At 35.3% G+C, this 22,816-nt stretch overlaps 1 protein-coding gene across 7 annotated transcripts in view; it reads right to left on the reverse strand.

The window, feature by feature from the left end:
* The window catches only part of LOC131682789 (probable 3',5'-cyclic phosphodiesterase pde-5), a 199,387-nt gene extending 180,388 nt beyond the window's left edge, over positions 1-18,999 (reverse strand). Inside the window, exons 1-2 of one of the 7 annotated variants that reach the window (XM_058964533.1) lie at positions 18,984-18,999; positions 17,798-18,114 (exon numbers count right to left, since the gene is read on the reverse strand). In XM_058964533.1, the coding sequence (XP_058820516.1) occupies positions 17,798-17,855 (58 nt within the window). In that variant the 5' untranslated portion in view covers positions 17,856-18,114; positions 18,984-18,999. Of the gene's footprint in view, positions 1-17,797; positions 18,940-18,971 lie in introns of those variants that run through there. The other 6 variants (XM_058964537.1, XM_058964532.1, XM_058964536.1 and 3 more) reach the window with 6 other exon arrangements.
* Between the last annotated feature and the right edge of the window lie 3,817 nt (positions 19,000-22,816).

Raw genomic sequence — 22,816 nt, forward strand, 5'->3', positions numbered from 1 at the left:
ATGTCTATGTTGTTTGTGGACAACAACGTTTTTAAACAGTTATAAATTTTTATTGAGGCAAGATTTGTTCACAAAAACAAGTAAGGCTAATGAATGTGACTATTACCTTTCATTTGAGTAATAACAGTTACAAGGATCAGCCCTAGAAGCGAAGTTATTGCAATTAGTCTGATTGGATTCCGATGGAGCAGTCCTGCCAGGAACAATTTACGTTGACGACGGAAAATGATTTTTTCATATATCTTCGTTTTGGTGCAATATTATTGAAAACTGATAAAACTTATCAATTTAGGCTGTCTTTGGCTACGTTTTCCATGCAATTGGACTATTGTAAATATTCTTGGAGAATTGCTTTGAGCATTGGAAGGTAAAAATTGAGCAGCTCCTAACACTGCAAAGGAAGCACCTATCTTTATGAAAATAGACTTTTCGTGTTTCTTGATCTCACCATTTTCAAATTCAAGGAAAAATAGTTTTAAAACCCTACATGCACTAGAGAAAAGCTGGGCATGAAAGGGTTAAAGTGTAATATGCCACACAACAAGAGGATTGTATGCTCCACAGCAATCGGTGAGTATGCCCCACAACAATGGGTGGGGTGGGTTATTTTAGCCGGTGATGAGTTGTTGTGAATGCATGAATAATTCTACACGCACATATAGTTTTAAGCCAAACTAAAAACTAAGATAGTAACTATAATATTCTATTAAGCTACTTGAAATAGTTTTATCAAATCCAACTGGTTCTAATTGGTTGTAATGCTATTGGAAAATGTGGGAGGTTACATCAAAGTAGCTCTTTGAAACTTTTGTGTATATTGTTGTTTTGCAACGTATTAAAAATACCAAACTAACTTAGTTCGGTGATTTCATGAAACGATACTGTTATCAGTCTTTTTTACTTTTTAGATAATTCAGGAATCCTGGGAATTGAAGAGGGGTATTTTGCGCCGGTTGGACGTATTATACCCTTTTACCCTATCCCTCCCTCAGGATGAGGCAGAAAAGAAGGAGCATCTCTACCGTTGTGTGTGAGGATCGGAAAAATGAGAGAGTTCCTCTCTTGTTCAACGAAATGATATCTAGAGAAAATTTTCAATAGGACGTAAGTAACATTGAGAGCCTCTCTTTGTTTACTTTCTCTTTCGTTTATTACGACGTCATTACAACACTTTGTTCTAAGTTTCCGGTACATATCGAAAGCCGACGGTTTTTACTACAATATTATGCAAAGAGTGGAGTAGTAAATGTTGAAATGGCCGAGTAATGAACAGAAGAGAAAGACCTCAAAGAGAATCTCTCTTTGTTACTTACGTCCTATTGAAAATTTTCTCTAGATATAGAGAAATATTTTATTACGCATGGGATATTTGCTGCGTGGAGGAGAGTGGGCTACACTTCATAAAGATTCAAGAGGAGTTTGTGATGTCCTCACACGCCTTGTGAAGAGGTAATGATTAGTAGCTGTGATCAGTGGTGCAAATTTTCATTTTCAAATGCCAACTTTCAGTTCAATCAAACCCAACCATGATTCAAATTCAAAGCCTCCCTCAATCATTCACTTTCAAGTTGGCGGGATTTTCATAACTAAATCGTACGTCTTCATTTCAAATTGATGCTTTTTCATTCACCAACCAAAGCTGTCATCTGCTCTGTAGAGGCCAGTTTAGGTTAAATGTCGTCACGTTTTGCATTTTCAAGCTTACATGGACAGTAAGAACTATGTTCAGAGTAGTTTTGCTTGAAAAACCTAGTCAATACCCCAGTAAAGAGATATTCACAGGGTCAATGAAATTGAAAATGAATGGAAAATGATTGAGCAGGTCGACTGTTTGAAAGAATAATGGAAACAAACAACTGCGAATTGAACATAGTAGGGCATGATTTGAGATTTTTTCCTTCTTCAAGTTCAAAACAAACTGTTGAAAATTTGCAGCTCTGGCTGTGATGCTTTGTTATACGGGGTTGATGCGTGTGCAAAGCAATTTCTGATGCATATTTTTGTTTTTGGAATGAATCTATAGTTAATAGAGTGGGACATGGTTATATGAAAAAAATAAAATTTGGCTCCGAGTAGCTTTTTGGATCCCATTTAGCTCCCAGAACAACTCTGCAAATTTTTGGCTCGATCGGTGAAACTATATTTTTGCGCCCACGGTTTAAAGTTTACATGGGATTTCGCATGGGAAAATTGTCTTTTGGAAATTAATTCTTCCAAGAGTCGCCCGTTATCTCCTAAAAATAAGTAGATGTCTGATTTTTATAGGAAATTTCTCAAGGAAATAAAGTCTAGAAGACTGCAAAACGATCTGATGATTGTGGAAAAAGTTATTAACCAAAAACCGATTGATGCCCTGAAGATTAATGAAAATTTCACTTTTCATAGCATCACTGCTTCGGACGGTCTATTTGCATACAAATTTTTTAACTTTCTCTTATTATGTACAAAAGAAGCCTCAATTTATCCCTTAAAATCTTGCGAAGTGGCCAAATAGTATAGATAAACGATTTAGACACATTAAGAGAGGATTAAAACAAAATTGCGTATAATTGGACAACCAACAGCAGTGGTGCTAGAAAAAATTAATATTTTATCAATGGTCAGAGAATCAATCGGTTTCTGCTTAATAACTTTTTTCTCAAGCGTCAGATCGTTTCGTGGTTTTCGAGACTTTGTTTCTTTATAAAATTTCCTATAAAAGCCACATAACGATTTATTTTTAGGAAGTAATGGGTGACTCCTGGACGAATTATTTTGTAAAAGTTAATTTTCCCATACAAAATTCCATGTAAACTTTAAACAGTGGACGCAAAAAAATAGTTTCACCGATCGAGCTAAGAATTTGCACAGTTGTTCTAGGACCCAAATAGTAACTAACAAGTTGCTCGGAGCTGGAATCTCATTTTTGTCCCACCCTAATAGTTAAGCGTTGCATGAAGCAATTCAACGGTTTAAATATATACATAGTTTTCAAATATGTATAGGGTAATTTCGCCCTATTACATTTATCACTTTACCCATTTGAAATCATTGGTTAGAGTAGTGTCTGTCATATATTTGTACTATCTTTTGACATAGTCCGATATTTTGGGCACCCGATTAGAGTTTTCGTTGCACTCAAACAGAAGTATTCCACGATTCTCGAGCCATTTATTATTTTACTAGTGATTCTTAGGAACAAAGCAAACGTGTTCGTGCCAAATACAAATTTCATCGATTTTAGGCCTCCTAAGTGCTAAAATAGTACAGTACCGTCCCTAAGGGGCCAAAATTTGCCTACTATTACAATATGACATTCGTTGAGGAAGAAGTAGTTAGGTATCAAAAATTGCATCGAAGGTTTTTTGACGTATAGTTGAGGGAGGATAAGCTAAAACGTGACACACATGTTTCTATTGAAGGGAACCGTTTATTCGTTACGCACTGTCCAGGTGGATTAAGAATTTGTTGCCAAAACTACATCCTAACTCATTGCACGACAATTTCGTATATACAGGTCTGGCGAAGGTGGCACTTTGGTATTCGTAAGATGAGTCTTACATGAGTGGTGTGAGTGATCACAGTATAAATCGACTTGCTTTCGTCATACCGGTCGTTTCGCTCCCATTGAAACGTGTGACCTATGACGTCGACCCGTTGTGCTTCTGGATTGTTTATATATTTTTAGTAGCCAACACTAGCAAACCGTGTGTTTTGCCACACCTATATACACCTCATTGATTACACGATGCTATTAATACTTTTTTTTTAACTTTTCAAGTGAACTAGCATAGGTTATAGTGCAACCACAGGTGCAACACCAAAAGGTTTGAAAAATGTAGCTTGTCCCGAAATTGATTTATAGCAAAATTAAATGCTCTTCCGAATTATTATTAGAACCAAGACGTGCCTTTGGAAAAGTGTTGAACCATTTGTATATTTGTCATGCAAAAAATGACAATTTTCTTATTATTGTTCCAATATAACAAAATATTTCTTTCATAACAAAATAATATAGTATACCTGTGGAAAGCTGTATTTTTTCTCTTTGTAGAACTTTCTAGAAATCGGCTAAGGCTGGACAACGTAGCTAATGTTTTGTGCCAAAGGTCCCAGAAAATGTTTTTGCTATAAATGAAGATGATAAAGGGTGATGAAAGCAGCCTTCATTTTTTCGATTTTTTCATAGCACTTTGAAGCCAATACACCCGAATAGAAATGTACAGTAACAAAACCATGATTTTCACTGTGACAGTACAGTAATTTTACAACAATTTACAGTAAGTTTTAGTGTTATGCTACAATACAAAAACAATAAACTTTAACGTTTTTACAGTAAATTTCAATGTAAAATAGACTTTTACAGTGAAAAAGGGGGGTGGTTATGTATCTTAACATTAAAAAAATCAATTTTTCTCCATACATTTTTTTCTCGGAAACAGTAAAATTTAATGTGAATGCACTGTGTCAGTTTTTTGGTGAACAGTGAAATTTATTGTTACATGAAATTTTATTGTAAATCTACTGTGAGAACTTGGCATCGAACAATGTTGAAACAGTAATAACTATGATATTTATTGTTTTATGATTGTTTGTAGGGTAAATGCTATTGTAAAATTCTATCCGGGCATTCATTAAAAACATTAACATGTTATTTTAAAAATAATAATTTTGTAAAGCACTCACGTAGGTACCTGGGCAATGATGTGAGAAAGAACTCTGCGAAATTTCTAAACGATTGGTATCGGAGGTTTTAAGTTAGTGTGCACATCGCATTTTTTCGAGTTTCCTCCTGAAGATTTAGGAAAATATTGTACAAATGTTGGATTATTGTAATGAAATTGATTGAATAGGCGAAGGCTAACGTATATCCTACATATTTCAAGAACTCATCATTTCATTACATTTGCTAAACAATCTATTTAAAAAAATATTTCACTTGTAGGTGGATTTTTTGGTGAAATCAGTGTCAAAATAAGAAGCTTCGTCTTCTCCTCCGAATATATGGTAAAGAGGCCCTATTATGATGAGTATATCACTAATTTCTAGGCCTACAATTGATGCAATGCATATAAATTGGCATCAGTAGCTTTACTTTGTTCTTAAGAACCAATATAATAATGGCATGGCATTATGCAATCCGTGATGGAGAAAAATTTGAAATTAAAACCACTATTAAGGAGAAAATTCTTTGAAAACACCTTTGCGCGTAAAGGCACAAAACCTATAACTAAACTATTTACTATAACTAAACTATTGCTTTTTGAACCAATGCGTTGTTCAAGATGGAAAAAGCTGCTCTAACCAACGGCTACAAATTGGTAAGATGATAATAGAAACAGGACGCAAATAGGCTCATTACCCTAGTGTTGAAAGTATAATTTTAAAGATCGCGTTCGATGATTATCTGATTTTAAAAATGTATTGCCCATTGGAAATTTATCCGCATAAACTTTCTACTTTGACATTTAGTAACAAAAAATAACAGCTATTTTTTAACACTTCATTATCCGTATCTTGGAAGCTGACCAGCCAGGTGAAAACCTGGGGCGGGACATGCGAAGACGGTCTTCCCTCCTTTTCCCTTCCAATATTAATGTTATTTTGCAGGGAAAAATCCGCTTGCTAAACAATTTCATGCAAATACCGATGATAGTGTTGTGCCGATGCGGCATAGATTTCTGCCGATGAGGTACTGATTTGTGCCGAAAATTATAGAGCTCAAACATGACATGAACTATGTTATCGTTTGTCTGAACTGTGTAAAACAACGTTAAACATAACTGTTGTGCCGAATATTAAAATTGCACGTGCCGTCCGTGCATTTTGCATATTTGTTTGTGTGAATTTACGTGCATCTAAACAACACGTAAAATGTTTTCAAAAAAACCTTGTGTATAGCCAGGATATTACGATACTACCCAGACACTGTCCATTCCAAGAAAATGAAAATCGTCAAGAAAGGTTCACTTCGCAATGACAGGCCATTGCCGGTTCGCGGTGACAGTTACTTTGCTTCATTTTACACGTCCCGTCCCAGATACTACCCAGACACTGTCCATTCCAAGAAAATGAAAATCGTCAAGAAATGACAGGCCATTGCCGGTTCGTGGTGACAGTTACTTTGTTTCACTCTAGGATAGGATCCGCCAGCTCTGTCCCCTGTTTTTGAACCAATTCTGAACCAGCTCGTGATTGGACGAAAGTGACATAGGCAAACCTTCGGCTTGGAAACTAAAAGTACTAAAGGGCTGCTTGGAAGTGTTGTCATATTGTGATATCAAACATAAAACGACGATTGTTAACCGTGTTGATTTTTTTGTTTTCTCGAGATACCGCTTTCTTTCTATAACATCCGTCTGTAATTATGAAGTGCAGGCATTATTTGGCAGACGAAATCAAACATATTATCCAGAATTGAAATTCCCGAGAGATCCGGTAGCGCGGTTATCGTGGATTCTGTTCTGTGTGCGGAATAATGCGGAAATGCCTCTTTTCGAAATCAACGGGCTGTGTAGCGTAAGTATGAAAATATTTTGAACTTCATGTAAAAATTGTCTTTGTTCCAGTACCGAGTAAATTGGAAGTACTGAGCAAACAGGGAGAAAGTTATCCCGGAAGTCGCTTCTTGTTCTTCCTTTGGTATTATCGATACAGTTGAATTTTACAGTTTTCAACTGAATCGATCATCGGTGTAAATAGGAGAGTGTATTTTCTACTGGTGTTTTCTCCGAAACAATCACTTGTAAAAACCTATACATTGCTCCAAAACAAAAATTAAACCTTGCAGAAAAGTAGTTTTAGAATATTTAAAATAAATCCGAACAGAGAAAATTATTCTTGTGACAGAGGTTGCTTGACTCAGAAAGCAACTTACAAAAATGAAGAGGCGTGAAGATATTTTTCGTAATGTCCAACAACGAATATATATTATTTTGTTTTGCTGTATTCCGATGGGAAAAAACGTTATGATCGTTTAAATGCGGATATAAAGACTAAATCTTTGATTTTTCCATGAAATTGGTACATAATATAGAATATTTTAATCAGAACAAATATACGACCGAAACAAAACAAATATTTTGGCAACATTGGTCGAGTGGGGGTATGTCGTTTTCAACAGGGATTAGTAAAATATAAAAAGAAGCCAGCTGGCGGATCCTATCCTAGGTTTCACTTTGCATGTCCCGTCCCAGGTGAAAACTATCGGTAACGGCGGCGCGCACCTCATGATAAAATTACTCCATTACAACGTACTGTCAAATTACTCCATTACAACGTACTGTGCAACAGATCTTCAAAGCAGTATAAGCAGAAATGCGGAAACTGCACAATAATAGTCAACATGCACATGCGCTAATGGGAGCATGAAGAATACTAAACAGTACTTATAAAATCAAAATACCATTTCCTATTTTCAGGATGGACAAAAACATGCCTGTTACTCCATGTGCGGGTAACTTGTAACACATGATGTGAGATGAAAGCTACTGGAGTATATTACCGTTTTCTTCCTGCACGGTGAAAATGAAGTTTTGTTATATCTTCGTCTACAAATATTATTAAAAACTGATGAAATCTATCAATTTGAGCTGTGAACCTATCTTTTCCCTGCTATTGGACTATTATGTATACTATGGAAACTGTGTTGAGTATCAGAAGATAGAAAATGACCAGTTCCTAGTACTGTGAGTGAAGCAGGTTTTGTATTTGTAATTGTAGGTTAAACATTTAAATAGTGATTTAAAATACTAAAAGACTTATTTTGAATAATGAATCAGCCAGCTGGCAGTAATATCAGTTATAAGATAAAATATTGCCCACACGGGTAGTTAATATCATTAATGCGTAGCATGAAGACGCTGCTGCAAAAAAATCAAACATTGAATGAACTTTTCAAGTGACCTAGTATATATTAGGCAATCCATTAGACGTTTGTTTGACAATTCAGCGGTGGGTTCTGTCAACAAGTATACTCCTGCGAACAGAAAAACTCGTCCGACAAACAACGTTGTTAGTCCGATTCGTTTGATGTTGGATCGAATCAACGATATTGTCGGACGTCGCACCCCTCGGAGTAACGTCAGAATAAGTAAAGAAGAAATAATCAGCTGATCAGAAACGTCTCATGGATTGCCTAATTGTAGGTCAACTCAAATGTAGGGTGACCATATCAGGCGAGTGAAAACCCAGGACCATCTAAGAGCCCCTCCCCCTCTGTTACGCTCGATCGTGAGGCGAATAGCTTTCGTGAAAATTCGCGACCTGGGTACTTGTTCGGATTTATACATTTTATTTTCTTGCTACACTACAATCAGCGAAGATTTCAAGTAATTGTCATATCGTGGTTCACTTTATGAAAAGAGGCACATAGGTGGGTGTAAGTAGTATTGGTTTGAGCGCGACGTTCCTTAGGACCTGTTATGTTATGGCAGATTAGTCTCTGAAGTTGTTACATAATCACCAGCTCGAGACAACGCTCAAATAAGTTATTCCATGATAATTATTGTCTCAGTTATTCTCATTTATGAAGTGAAGCCATGTTCGCGGATTTCCAGCAAGATAGATAAATTCCACATGCAAGAGATGTTCGAAAAATTTCGTGATTCGAGTACTTTAGGGCTTTGTTTCTCGTACTCTGCTTGAGAGATAGTTTACCTAGGAGATCAGGTTGCAGTTATGGTTGCGGTCGGCCGTAACTGCAACATGGACAAGAACCAATCAGAAGAAAAAAATTAGGCTTGGAGGATAAAATCCAGGACAATTCAAACATTTTTCTCGACATCCTAGGACACCAGCATAGTCAGTTCAAAACCACGACATGTCCTGGGTAAGGACATTCGGTACTGAAAAATCAGCCACCGTGTCATTTGCCAGCCGATCCTCGATATATTAACAGCTCTGAAAAAAAAAGAAATGAACACTTTCAGCCGTAGGCTATATGATGCTGTTTTGTACGAAATAATTGCCGATTTTGGGACCACAATATGAAAATTGCCATTTATTTTAGGTTTTTACATTTCTTACAAAAGAAATGTATAGGATTCGCTCAAACTTTGTAAACTTTTTCAAACATTTTTTCTTCAATTTATTAATCTGAGTATTTTTTCAGTTTTATTCATTTCATCCAAATAATTTATTTGACACAATTTATTTTTTTCTACTAATTTATAACCTTTAAACATCTTTTAATTTTTCAGTCCAATCAATGCATTTTATTCTGTTCACTTTCTTCTTTTTTAATCATTGTATCAATTCAGCTCATTTTGTTTATTTGATTCGTTTGTTTTATTTATTCATTTCATTTAATTTTTATACACTTTATTTTCTTTGTTCATTCCATTCTTTTTATTCATTTGATCCATTACATTTATTTGATCTCCATTGTATTCACTGCATTCATTAAATTAAATTGATTCATTTAATTCATTTTAATCGTTTGATTCATTTAATTCATTTTGTTCATATCTTTAATTTTATTCATTTTATGTTCAGTCATTTCTTTTATTCATTGCATTCAATTTGTTAGTTTGAGTCAATTTATTCTATTAATCTTATAACTATTTCTAAATATAGTCTAAATTTTCAATAATTAAGCTAATATAATTTCATTCGTGTGTATTATAATTTTGATTTACATTAATCATTCTACTCATTTTATGAATTTGAACACCTTTTATTTAATTTTTTGCTTTATTTTTTATTTCGTTCGTTTTAATGCTTTTCTATGATTTATTTAGTTTATTCGAGATTTTATTCGTGCAGAACTAGAAACTGTTTTAATCCCATCTCTGGTTGGGTGCCTACTTTGCATGAGTTCTGCAAACTAATGAATGATCCAACAGTGACATGTGTAAGAAATGTCCCATCTCACTGCTAGGTGGATTGTATCGGTTTTTCATGAAAAATATGCAAATGGTTCAACATTTTTCCAAAGGCACGTCCTAGTCCTAACGATAATTCAAAAGAACATTTAATTCCGCGTTCAACGACATTTTGATCATCTGAATCGGTCGATAAATAGCGGAGTTATACGAATTTGGCTAAATTAGAATTTGTTTCCCATAACGCTTAAGGGGTTTATGTAGCAATGCAACTGTGATCAGCATTGCACCACAGCGGTTATTTCGAAAGTGAATTTTCGCCTTAAGGGTCCATGTGTGACAATTCCTAATTTGGGTAAAAATTGAATAACTCTCGACAAACATAGGATTACGGCGTAAAAGCCAACTGTCAAAATTCTCTTTGAAAGGGAATTCCGGACAAACCGTTACTGACCGAATACAGTACATAGCAGTTATCGATAAAGAAAACTTTTTTCTTTAATCTACTGCCAACATCTGTGATTTGCGAGTTACGGTTTGTCCGGAATTTCCATTCAAAGTGAATTTTGATAGTTGGCTTTTAAGCCGTAATCATATGTTTGTCGAGAACTTCACCATTTCTAGACCGATTTTGATGGACAAAATGTCATTTAACGCGGATTTAAATATTCTTTTGAATTTATGTTAGATGTGCCTTCGAGAAATGTTGAACCATTTGCATATTTTTCACGAAGAAATCTCTGAAAATGCAGAAGATTACGCTGTCGCGCTAAGGTAATGAAAAATTGGTAGTGTATGCGCCATACGCTAAATTTTTACAACCATGACGCAAAATTGTTAACATTATTACTAGCGTTAACATGTATTTCTGACAGAAACAAATCGAAGTCTACGTTATTTAAAAAATCTCGCGGAAAAGTAGACCGTGCCCAAAAATATGAAAACCATCATTTTTAGAGCCAATTTTCAAGTCAGCCTCGGACATCCTAAGTCAAAGCGTTACCAAGACACATATTTGAAGTACCAATTTTCTGATTAGTTTTTTTTAAAGGAAGTGAAAAGGTGACAAGTTTTCAACAAATGGTTTAAATTTCACCGAATACTGAGGGTTCATGACACACATCTTAAAGTTTATGCATCCTACAGTATCATGTTGTCGAACCCGCGTAGAATGTGATTTCAAATTTAATGATCAAACACCCATTCGCACACATGTTCCAATCGTTTCAAAACTACATGTGCCAGAAAAAAAATAAATCATTTAAATTTATGTATCAATCGTTTTAAATTGGGTGAATAACTTATTTGTTCACTTTATTAGTAAATTTTTTTGAATGGAATGGATTCAAATCTTCTACGATTCACAAAGCATTATTTTAACCAGAAAAATCTTATTCGCGTATTCGTAACATTATGGTTACCAAATAGACTGAGAGCAAATTAAGGGGTTATATACAAAGTTGGAACTCAAAAAATCGAAAAAATATTGAATATTCTGAAAATACATACCTTTGAAAATATCTGTGCGAAATTTCATCCAGATCGGAGCACCAGATTTCAAATTACAGCTGTTTGCAGCGCGCAGGATCTTCCGCGAATGAAGTTAACACAAAACTTTAAACGCAATTACCGCGGAACTAAGTTTTTTGAAAAGTGCCGTTGCGGTGAACGTGATATCTCAAAAACTATTCATCCGATCTTAATAAATTTTTTTGAACCGTTTGTATTTATATTCTAGTGTACTTGGATTATTCGCAATGAATTTTTGTTTAAAATTTTGAACACCAAAAAACTCAATTTTTTGTCAACATGTTTTTTATTCGCAGGAAAAAAAATTGTATTGGGAAACCGATCCATTCAAGTACACCACAATATATTTTTCTTCAATAATCTTTTTAGTTTTTTGATTTCTGTTGAGCGGTTTGGCTTGGAGAGCGTTCACCGCAAACCTCTGCCAAAAAACACGTTTTGGGGGGATAGGCCATACCTCCAGCAACCTTGAATATTTTTTTTAATTCATTCTGTTTTTTCGAACTTCGATAGTACTTATAACGAACTGTTTTCCGCTTTTTTAAATAAATTTGCATAAACCACTTTAAAAAAATCACGAACTTAGCTCACTTTTTCGCCACAACTTTGTATATAACCCCTTAAGGACATCCCAGTCAAATCCATCCGTAATTTGAGCTGAAGCCGGTTTTGTCATTTGAACCAGAATTCTAGCAAAAGCCAGTTGGAATTCCATCTCATTTTCCGGATGTTCGACTGGCTTAATATCGATCGAAATAAATTGTAATTGTGTAGCGGCCATGCCGAACGAAGATATCCCACGAAGATAAACATGTCCTTGAGAATAAAAAGTGTCCTAATATTAGTTTAATGTTCAAATATTTATTAATTTGCTCCACCAAACGTGCATTATTAAGTATTAGAAAATTTGACTTGGGTTTTCAACAGCAAGCCATTCGGTAGTCAATTTAGTAAACCAATTCTGGTACCAAACTCTCCGCAATATTCCCTTTTTATCCAAACGTCAAAAATACTCAGCGAATTTTCAGATGAGGATTGCTGACTTGTTCAGTAATTTGATCATTGAATTTGGTAGTGGAAATTAATTTACCAGCTTTTAAAGGTTGTACAGAAAATTAAAATTCGAACGAAAGTAATCTTACATTTCCTGAATTTGATTACGAATTTTAGCCCGGAATTTCTGAACACAAAACATTCTCATTATCAAAAAAATTGCTTTGAAGACAACGTTGATTTTATTATGGCAAAGATTGGATTAAGGCGGAAAATGGTAAAATACGCAACGAAAACTTAATTCGAGTGCCCCAATTTTCACCCTGCTATTTACGGCAATGAGATGAAGAAAGAGGGCAGACGCTGCTTTAACCAAAGGCGTCAAATGAGTAGGGTTATAATATAATTAGGATGAACATAGTCTCAACATCCTATCAGTCTAATAGGCATTTAAGTGGTTACACCACAGAAGAATTTTTAAAAAGTCGAATTTATACTTATTAGTCTAAAATGTGTTTTAGGATGTTAAAAATTATATCCCAAATCATGGAAGACTATTACGATATATAAATGTTCAAATTATCAATTCTTCCGCAACGCCTCCTGTGTAAACCTCAAACCCACTTTTTTGAGTTGGTCGGAAATACAAGTCGAACAAATGGCTTTTGATTGTTTTGAAATTTTCACAGCATATTCGAAATTGATTTCTCCAGCAACGTATGTAGGATTTTAATTTCTTATTGCTTGATTTTTGTTAAATTAACAATTTGTTTCGATTTTAATGGTATTTTCGGCATGTTTCTCACTTAATAGTACACCATTTCGCGAAAAAGCAAAAAAGATCGAGAAAAAATCCTACGTAAGTCGCTTGTCGCTGTCATAAGGAACCAGAAAAACTATTTTGTTTTTTGCTCTAGGTTTAAAATTACGGGAGATAGTTTTCAGGCCGTGGACCTCTACCTAAAAAACTCGCATGGGGGGAAATGCTGCACAGTTGCCACCTTGTGATAAAATTACTAGAAAAAAAATGTTTTTCTGATCCAATACATATGTTATAAATTCCTTTTAACAACATTTCAACTCATCCCTTTATTGCGCCAAGAAAAAATTCCGAAATATGCCCATTTGTTCGAGCTCTACAGTGGTGTAACCCCTTAATGTAGTTCAGCGATTTTGAACTGGAAGCTGCCAATTCAAACATCTTTACTATTCCCAGAAGGTAAAACATGGATACTTATTATGAAAGCCGAACTAAATTTGGTTCCTTTGGGGACTATTTTATTCTCATCTGCCAACTGAGCAATTCTAGAGAAAATTTTCAATAGGACGTAAGTAACATTGAGAGCCTCTCTTTGTTTACTTTCTCTTTCGTTTATTACGACGTCATTACAACACTTTGCACTAATTTTCCAGTACATATCGAAAGCCGACGGTTTTTACTAGAATATTATGCAAAGAGTAGAGTAGTAAATGTTGAAATGTCCGAGTAATGAACAGAAGAGAAAGACCCCAAAGAGAATCTCTCATTGTTACTTACGTCCTATTGAAAATTTTCTCTAGAATTTATCTCCGTTGCTCCAACAGATTATGATGAGGAAAAAGCAGAGCATGTAATAAAGGTTTGTTCTGTCACAATAGAGGTGTGCGCCGATGCATTTTTAATCGGCGGCGGCGTAAGCGACATATTTGGCCGGCGGCGGCGGCGTTGGCGGCGTCACGCCGTTGGACCCTATCGGCGGCGGCGCGCCGGCGTGTGTCGGCGTAACAAATATTGACACCTATGTAACAAAAAAAAATCTTGGCAGTACAATTCCTTTCCCAAATTTTCGGGTTCTATTGTATGAGGCACATACAAACAGACGTTACAGCTTGAAGAAAATTCTAAAAAAATCATCGCCCACAATGTACTAGCGACATCTGTTGAACACATTGCACAAAATGTAATTCTCGCAACCACATAATTTTTTTTTAACTGATGCTCTAATAGTGCCCTCCCTGCTTGCGAAATGCAAGATAATAAATGAAAGGTGAAACTATTTTTACAGTAGTAAAATTTGAAGAACGAAATAGAAAAATTGTCGATGTCGCATACTACGACTTCGCATGAAATAATGATTGCAATTGACAAATTTGAAGAATGCAGAGTAACGACTGTATTTCAATGACCCATAATAATTATTTATTGTTCTATATTTGGGACATTAAGCAACGGTAAAAAAGTTTTTGTTTTGTTTGAGGAAATTAATTCTTGTTGTCGTTTCATTGTTTTTTGTTTCAATTAAGTCTTCTTTACCGTCGCTCCCGCAAATACCAGGTACCCTAACAGGAGGCGTTATTAATGGCATTACTGCGCAGAAATACCACTTTTAATTATCGTGTAAGGACACCTTTCAAGGTAGACACATCCCAGTTAAGCTCAGCCGGAAATGAACCGGAATCCTGGCTGGTTCCAGTTCGTATTCCTGCTACAGTGACACATCCGATTCTAGTTAGAATCGGTTGTGCCACTGGATCCCGTGTACGAACTGGAACAAGCCAAATTTCCAGTTCAATTTCGGCATAACTTTGCTGGGATTACTTCATTTTACAGGCTGGCGTTTACTTTTACTTCTTGTAAGTACCTAATGTCCCCGATGATAAGGCATATTCGATTCCATGGCACTACATTTTCTTTCAACGTAAGATTTGCTTATATCTTGAATGCAAAGTATGCTCGATGTGCTGGAATCATACAGATCTGCACCCTGACGAAACCTAAATATACAGTTATTATCATTCATAATAATTCCACGACTTGATGTTTCAGCTCCTGTTGGGTTGAAGCTGATCATTAAACAAGTCTGATTAAAAATGGTCTGAGCGTATCTCTAGTTTTCGTTGCACCTGCACACCGCCAATTTCTCCAGCAGTTCCGGGGATCTTCAAATTCTAATCCATTGCATACATCTATTCAGATTCGATACACCGAATCAACCAATTTACTAACATCCTGTTATGTGCTTACTCACAGATCGGCATCGTGTTGTAACTTAAGAAATGGTTGTGAACCACTCCCGCCTTGCTCACTTCGACAAGAATGAGTTTCACATTTTCAGCCCATTTTTTTTGTTTGCATGAGATTAAAAAGACGGTAACGTTTTCGGATGGGTGCAGAAACTAAGTAACGCATTTAGCTCTGTGTCAAAATCTTTTCACTAACGCCACGTTCGCTGATATTGCGCATTTTTGTAATTTAAATCGACCGTTTTACCTACGAGTGATGAAAATTCATCTCGTGTTACGTCCTCTTTGTCTGTGATACCGGGCTGATGCAACTGCCACTGAAAATCTTTCTTGAGTGGGGCTAGATGACACGATCAATAATTTATGCGACCAGAAATCTTACCCTCTGCATCGCCACATCAGTGCACCAACGTCGCTAAAAGTCAAGATCACTCTGCCCAACTATTCTTCAAGAAAAAAAATTTCAAAATAGGTCACGATTCAATCAATGATAAATAAACCTCGTATTGAAAATAATTTTTGTGTTTTTGCAAAACTAGTTCACGCAAAAAAAAGATACCATTATACTCAAATGTTTAGTAGGTGGTTGTACCTGAATATGTTTAATATTTTTATGATTCTAGTTCATAACTTGATGATACATTGATTTATATTAGCTTTATTGACTGAAAAAGTAAAGAATGATTGTGCAACGATTTTCGTAAATTCTCGTCGTGTTATCGTGATATTTTAGTCTTGAGCTTACCGTCGGATTTTTTACACAGAGTCACGTGTCTTATAGTTTTCTTAATTATTTCACGGACATGAATTGTGGCTAGGTAATGTATTTTTGGTGCTTAGCGCAGTTTCATTTAATTTCGAAAATTACACTGAATCTTAACAAAAGAATAACAGGGTTACAGGCAGGGATGCCATTATGCCAGATTTATCTGGCACAGCCAGAGGTTTTGGCAGCTTCCAGACAAAAAGACAAATCTCTCAATCTGTCAGATTTTTAAGTTTTGGAAGCGGCTACATACACATTTTGGAAATTTGGGTAAACATGTCCCAAATTTTACAAAAATCGATTGATGCACATTCTACGAAAACTAAAATATATGCCAAATTTCGATGACTATGAGGTCGCTGTCAAGTGCCAGATTTTGCCAGATATTTTTAATTGAACAGCCAGATTTTCTTTGAAAAATAGTGGCAACACTGGTTACAGGTCCTAGTAGTTTCCTTGCAAGACTCGCGCCTATGAGACTGGTTGCTAGCAGTTGTACACAATAGCTCACATAGAAATTTCAAAACCAAAGAGTAGAGCGAATAATCCATGAATAACAGTCTGAATTCTTTGTAATTGTTTACGTAAGTATATTAAGATTATGTGAGAAATTTATTACTTTATGAACTATATCATGAACAGTTTCACGAGCTCGACTGGTGAATCGTGTCTAACATATAAGGAATCAACTATATCTTGAAAGTGGATGTGTTTTTTTGAATTTGTGTACCATTTCACGAATGGTGAATTGTAACTTATATGCTCGCAATCATAACCAGTTGACAAAGCAAGAATGGATCCATGAATTATATTCCGAGTGTCGTGTAATGATTTTCGAGAAAATATCAAGACTTTGTTAACTTAGTGATCTAATTCACAACCATCAAGATCAATATGTGATAAATCATGAATCAGTTAACGTCGTATATTCGGACCATAGACAATGTTCATAGATTTGTGGATAAAATTATGAGCTAATGATTTTCGAGTTCGCGAATTGTCGGCGTGAGAAAAAAGCGTCGGCGGCGCGCCGCCGGTCTACCTTTCGGCGTCGGCGTTTGTTGAAATTTACCGGCGGCGGCGGCGTGGCGCGGCGGCGCACAGGTCTAGTCACAAGCATGAGGATTCAGTAATGAGAGCATGTGGTTTCTCTCTGCTCTCCTAGTTACTGGGCAAAAAATGCGCACCAAAATAAAACTCATGTTATATGCGGGTAAAATATTTCTCTATCTCTTCGTTGCAAAGATGAGTAAAACGAAGCCTGTGCAAGACGTATGACTTTTTGGATTTAGCGTCTAACTAGTGCCAACTTTGGTGCTAGTTTAGATTCATCGTCTAACTAGTCTGGTGCTAGTTACTGATGAGGAGAATCCGAAACGCAAAAATACCAACTATATGTAAGGTTTTGTGAACCTGTACACAAAAACATTTGGTTCAATTAAACCAAAATCCTTTTGGAAATGTTTTGTTATGTATTGACAAAAAACCTTGGAAGGAATTGAAATTGAAAACTAAAAAAATTCTATCTTTTAGAATAAACTTAATCTGGATAATTTAATATATCCCAAGGTTTGAAACTAAAATTGAGGACATTAGGAATAAAATAAAGGATGTTTCCCAAAAACTCGTAAATAAGGACATGTCCTTTAAAATAATGACACTTGGTAACCCTAGTAGAATCCATTTACTTGTATCTACTTACGTCTACGATTTCTCCAAAGACCAGCAAAACTCCCGGCGACTCTCGTTAAAATTTCCATCTAAATAGAATTCCTGTACTTAGTATTTCGTCACTGTCCCTCAGAAGGGCATCGCATTTTCTTTCATCACAAGGCTAGATCACGCGATACTTTTGATTTCTTATGAAAATATTTACAGTCCGAGCTAGTCATCTGCTTCTTTTTTCTTTGTGCCGCTATGATATGCTACTGAGAAACCATTCCGTTGGAACTGCTACGCCAGCACGTGATTCGGAAGGAAATCAACCACATAAATTATAATTAGGCGCATCAATTGAAGCTGTATTGGATAGTGAATTAATCAATGAAGAAGTATTTTTGTCATGCGTTGTTTGAATAATTTAACCAAGTTAAACGTATGAATGCTATAGTCTTCGATTTGCTTAACCCATGTGATTGCCGTACATGCACACATTTCAAAGTAAGTTTCCAACATTTGTTATCAGAAATAGGTTTCATTGAAAGTCCATACACTTGAAATTGTTTCACATTCAGTTAAAGGTGATTCTAAAATAATGCGGTATTCTAGAATACATCAAGCTTTAACACTTTTCTATTTACTGGTTTCTTATATTTTTGATCCACTTTATATACAAGCACTCAACAAGTGATACATTTTGACGGATTGGTTTTATAATATTGTCAACATGTTTTGTCGTGCATGAATTTGACTACTATTTACACAATTAATCGTAATTACCAAAAAGCTAATCTTGTTTATTATGTACGCATAGGTATTAGCAATATGATTTTTGCACCATTAAGACACATTTGAATATTTTTTTGTATTTCTACTGAGCAATTGATGTTTTAAAGTACACATTGTTATTCATTTCGCCTTGAGTTCAAAACTGATACCAAATTCACGCTGAATGGATTGATAATGGGCGTTAATCAAATAAAATCGCACTTTATACACAATTTACAGTCACCGCACGTTTAATCTCAAATGTATTGACTTCAGGTTGATGCAAAGTTTTACGTGTATATTTTGAAGCTCGCGAAAAGTTTGATGAAAGTATCAATTCTTTACACGTCACTGCTACAACTGAAGTTTATCTATTCATGACAATATGACAACATTCAAGATACGGCGTCTGTGCAATAATATCACAGTTTGCCTCTGCTTGCTCATACTCATGCACCTACGAATTCTGTACAAGCGCACAGCACCACTTCGAACCAAAAAACAAACTGAATCGTATTTTTTGATTGGGGTTGGTAATCACTATCGTAAATCTACCCCACCTCTTATGTGTGATAGATACCTCATACGCAGCTATTAGGGGATCTATGGGTAACACGGGCAAGCGGCAGTTTAGTGTAAAACAACGTCGAAATAAACAGTAAAACAAAGAAAATACAGAGATATATTCTTATTTCGCAGCTCAGAAATTGAAATATGTTCTAGCGAAAATCATAGTTTCTTCAGTTCCAATCTGTGATTTTTATATGATCAATAGACTATTTTCTACATGTTGCATAATAAATCGTTCGGTGGAAATATGGTAGTAATTCTTAGAGATATGCAGCACATTTCCAAAATTCAATCCTGCACCAAACTAAACAATATATGATTATATAATTTTGATTAATTGCGACAAGTATCCAAAATATACTAAAATGGTTGTTGTAATGCCAAAAATCATCAAATTTCCACAATTGTAATTGAAAATTGTCGCTTAAGTGGACAAAACCTCAAAATTTTATTATGAATTTTTCATTATTTAACATTTTCTCTGTCTATAAACAGGTTGAATGGAGTCTTCTCAAAAGATTAAGTCTTGAGGACAAAAGCTCGATTTTTTTACAAAACTTCAAAGGTATAACAGATGATGAATCCTGAAAAAGCTGTGTTCAAAGCTATGTTATTCAAATCAATATATCTTTTCAGTTAAGAGTTGATTCAGAGTTGATCTGGTTTCATTTGAAAGACTGGACTTGTAGTTGCAATTCGAATTAGACATGAAGAACAAATGATAAACCGTGAATTAAATTTAGGAGGGGGGGGGGGGTGTCTACAGGCTTTCAGCGTGACAAAAAACACTTTCTTCTGCGATTTTTTTTAGAACCTTGCACGAAGTGAATTGATCAAAACCTTTATACATTATAGTGTATCATTTCAATCACATGCTGTAATTTTTCTATGTAAAACCATTGACAAACTATGTCTAAACTAAAACATGATTTGCGGTGTTACCTGCCATCCAAAAACTACTGAATCGATTTCGTTCAATATTTGCATACACATTCTATGTAAAAAGTACCTAACCCCTACTTTGAGTTTCAGAGATAAATTTTCAATTAAGGGGGACTTTTACTCATTTTAAATAAAATTTTCTATTTTCAAAAAAAATCCACTTTTTTATGATTAAAGACGCCCTTAATAGAAAAATCATCTCAAAACTCAACGTAGGGGTTAGGTATTTTTTACATAGAATATGTATGCAAATTTTGAAAGAAATCGGTTAAGTAGTTTTTGAATGGTAGATAACACCGCAAAAAATCACATGTCAAGAAATAACGCTTTCTAGTTATGTTATGCAGGGCCGCCGAGAGGGGGGGCGGGGTGTTTCCCCCCGGGCCCGGAGTTTTGAAGGGGGCCCGGATTTTTAACAGAAACTAAAATTTTGACAAATTCTTTTTCGACAAAAATTTATTTGAGAATGCAATTGAAAATTCAATATCTTGTGCATGAGGTAACTAGAATTGCGAAAATTCTAAACTACTGCATATTTGATATCAACTATATTTATACCAACCTAATTCTCGCATCGAAACAAGATCAGACTCGAGTGGGCATAGCGGAATTTGTACATTGAATGTCATGTACGCAGTTCACCTGGGTTCGAATCCCAACACAGGAATAGAGATTTTTTTATAGGAAAATTCCTAATCTGAATGAAGAAGCGAATGACCTTAAGATTAAAATGTCTATAATCGAAACAAAAATATGATCAGACTTGTAAGGGTTAAACAATTAAATGGTTTGATTAGAAGTCATGAGGTTGTCTTCAAATTTCGCCAATATGAAATCGATTTTTAGCATTGAAAATGCTTTACTCCACTATATGGGGCTGAGACTAGGTGTAAAACTAAAATCTAAAATTCGATCCGCGTCGCGAAAATGTGGCATAATTTTAAACGACTGCAGCGTTGTTAATTGTTGATGGAATTGCATCATTTACATACCAATCGATTCAGAGAAGTCCAACTTGAAAATTGATTGCCACTTTAAATTGGTATTTCAACTGTACACTATTGAAAAATCCGTATTATTGGAAATGCTTTGGAAAAATGTAAGAAGACATACCAAGTTTTCACTCACATTTTATTAATTGTTGAAAGATTTTCATGATTCGAACACCAATCGATTTAGAAAATTGCCATCAAATTGTTATCAAATTTATCTGAGTGTTTTATTAGCACACTATTGAAAAATCCGTAAATCCGCAGGGAAAACATATACAATTTTCACAAACTTGCGCAACTCTTTCCCTAACACAGACCTCATCTCGACACTCATAAACGTCTTACACATTTCATCGCATGACATAAAAGGAATGTTTCTGACCGAATTAATTCACTGCCATACCTACTCTGCTGATGGAACAAGGTAGGTTATTGCTACTACGGCTGGTAGGATCTTAGATACATCTTTCATTTGATACGAGCCATGGAAGGGGAGCGTTTCTGTGTGCTGGAAGGATTTTGCTCGCATTTCCAAGCGACGATGGCGGAACAAATGGCGAATTGCTAGTTTATGCAGTGCGTTTAGTCGTATAGGCAAGTCTCAAATCGTTTCATAGGATTCTCGTCCTGTATCACAAAACAGTTATTGGCAAATCGTCCTTATTAGGACGAATATATAATGGAAAAAGAATTGATGAAGAAAATTCCGTTTATTAATTTGTATTAAGTTTGTGCTTGTCGATTCTGTATCTTTACCAGTAAATTATAATATAAGCAAATATTATTTAAATTAATAATTTACAAACTAGAAGTCTTTTGCAAAATGAATAAACGTGGCAACCATGCCACTAAGCGAAAGCCACCCCAAAAAGAATGATGAAAATATTTTTATTTGTCGTACAAAAGGATGGTCTTCTATCTGCACCAAAAAGTTGATTAAAGAGATCACCTTGTTTCAGTGCTTATTTGACATGAGCTGCGAAAGGAAAATGTTCGTGTGTGTGCGTAGCAGAAGCGAATCGCCGGCAAGGTTCGAATCGTTTCAAAGGATTCTCGTCCCGTATCACAAAACATAGTTATCAGCAAACAGTCCTTATTAGGACGAATACATAATGGAAAAAGAATTCAATTAGAAAAATCCTTTCATTAATTTGTATTAATTGGGCGCTTGTTAATTCTGTACAATTCCCTAGTAACAAATTAGGTTTTAAGGTTGTTTTATAGCCACTCGTAAAACTTATATTGCACTTGTAGCGTGCTATAAAACTTCAATTGTTACTTGGGTTACCAGTGAATCATAACATAAACAAATATTCATACATTATGCAAAAATCCCTTTTATTAGCTTGTCTTAAATCTGTGCTTGTTAATAATCAATTCTGTATCTTTATTTATGAACCTTCGGTTCAATGGATCATTGTTCCTCACAAAAATTCTCGAAAGAAACTGAAGTGTGATTTCACAACCCGTGTTTGTTTATTGAGGAGCAGAGCAAAGCTCGCTCGGGTTATCCTTCACAGTGAGAGTGGCTGGTGCTTTTAGATTCTTTGTGGGAATGCAGGAGAGCGAAGTACTACACCCAACTACATAAATCGACAAAACTGTTAACAAATGCAAAAACATACAACTAAATGTGAACGGCACAGAAAGGTGGAGTGCTGTAGCAAAACATTACACTCTACGGTTAATGTGAAGAAAATAAGATATTTTTCCTCCTAGTGCTACGAGCTGCATACGAAATAAAACAGTGCATATTTATTGGTCAAATGAGGCATCAATAACTCTTGATA

Source organism: Topomyia yanbarensis, chromosome 2 (genome assembly GCF_030247195.1).
Source record: "Topomyia yanbarensis strain Yona2022 chromosome 2, ASM3024719v1, whole genome shotgun sequence".
NCBI classification, from domain to species: Eukaryota; Metazoa; Arthropoda; class Insecta; order Diptera; family Culicidae; genus Topomyia; species Topomyia yanbarensis.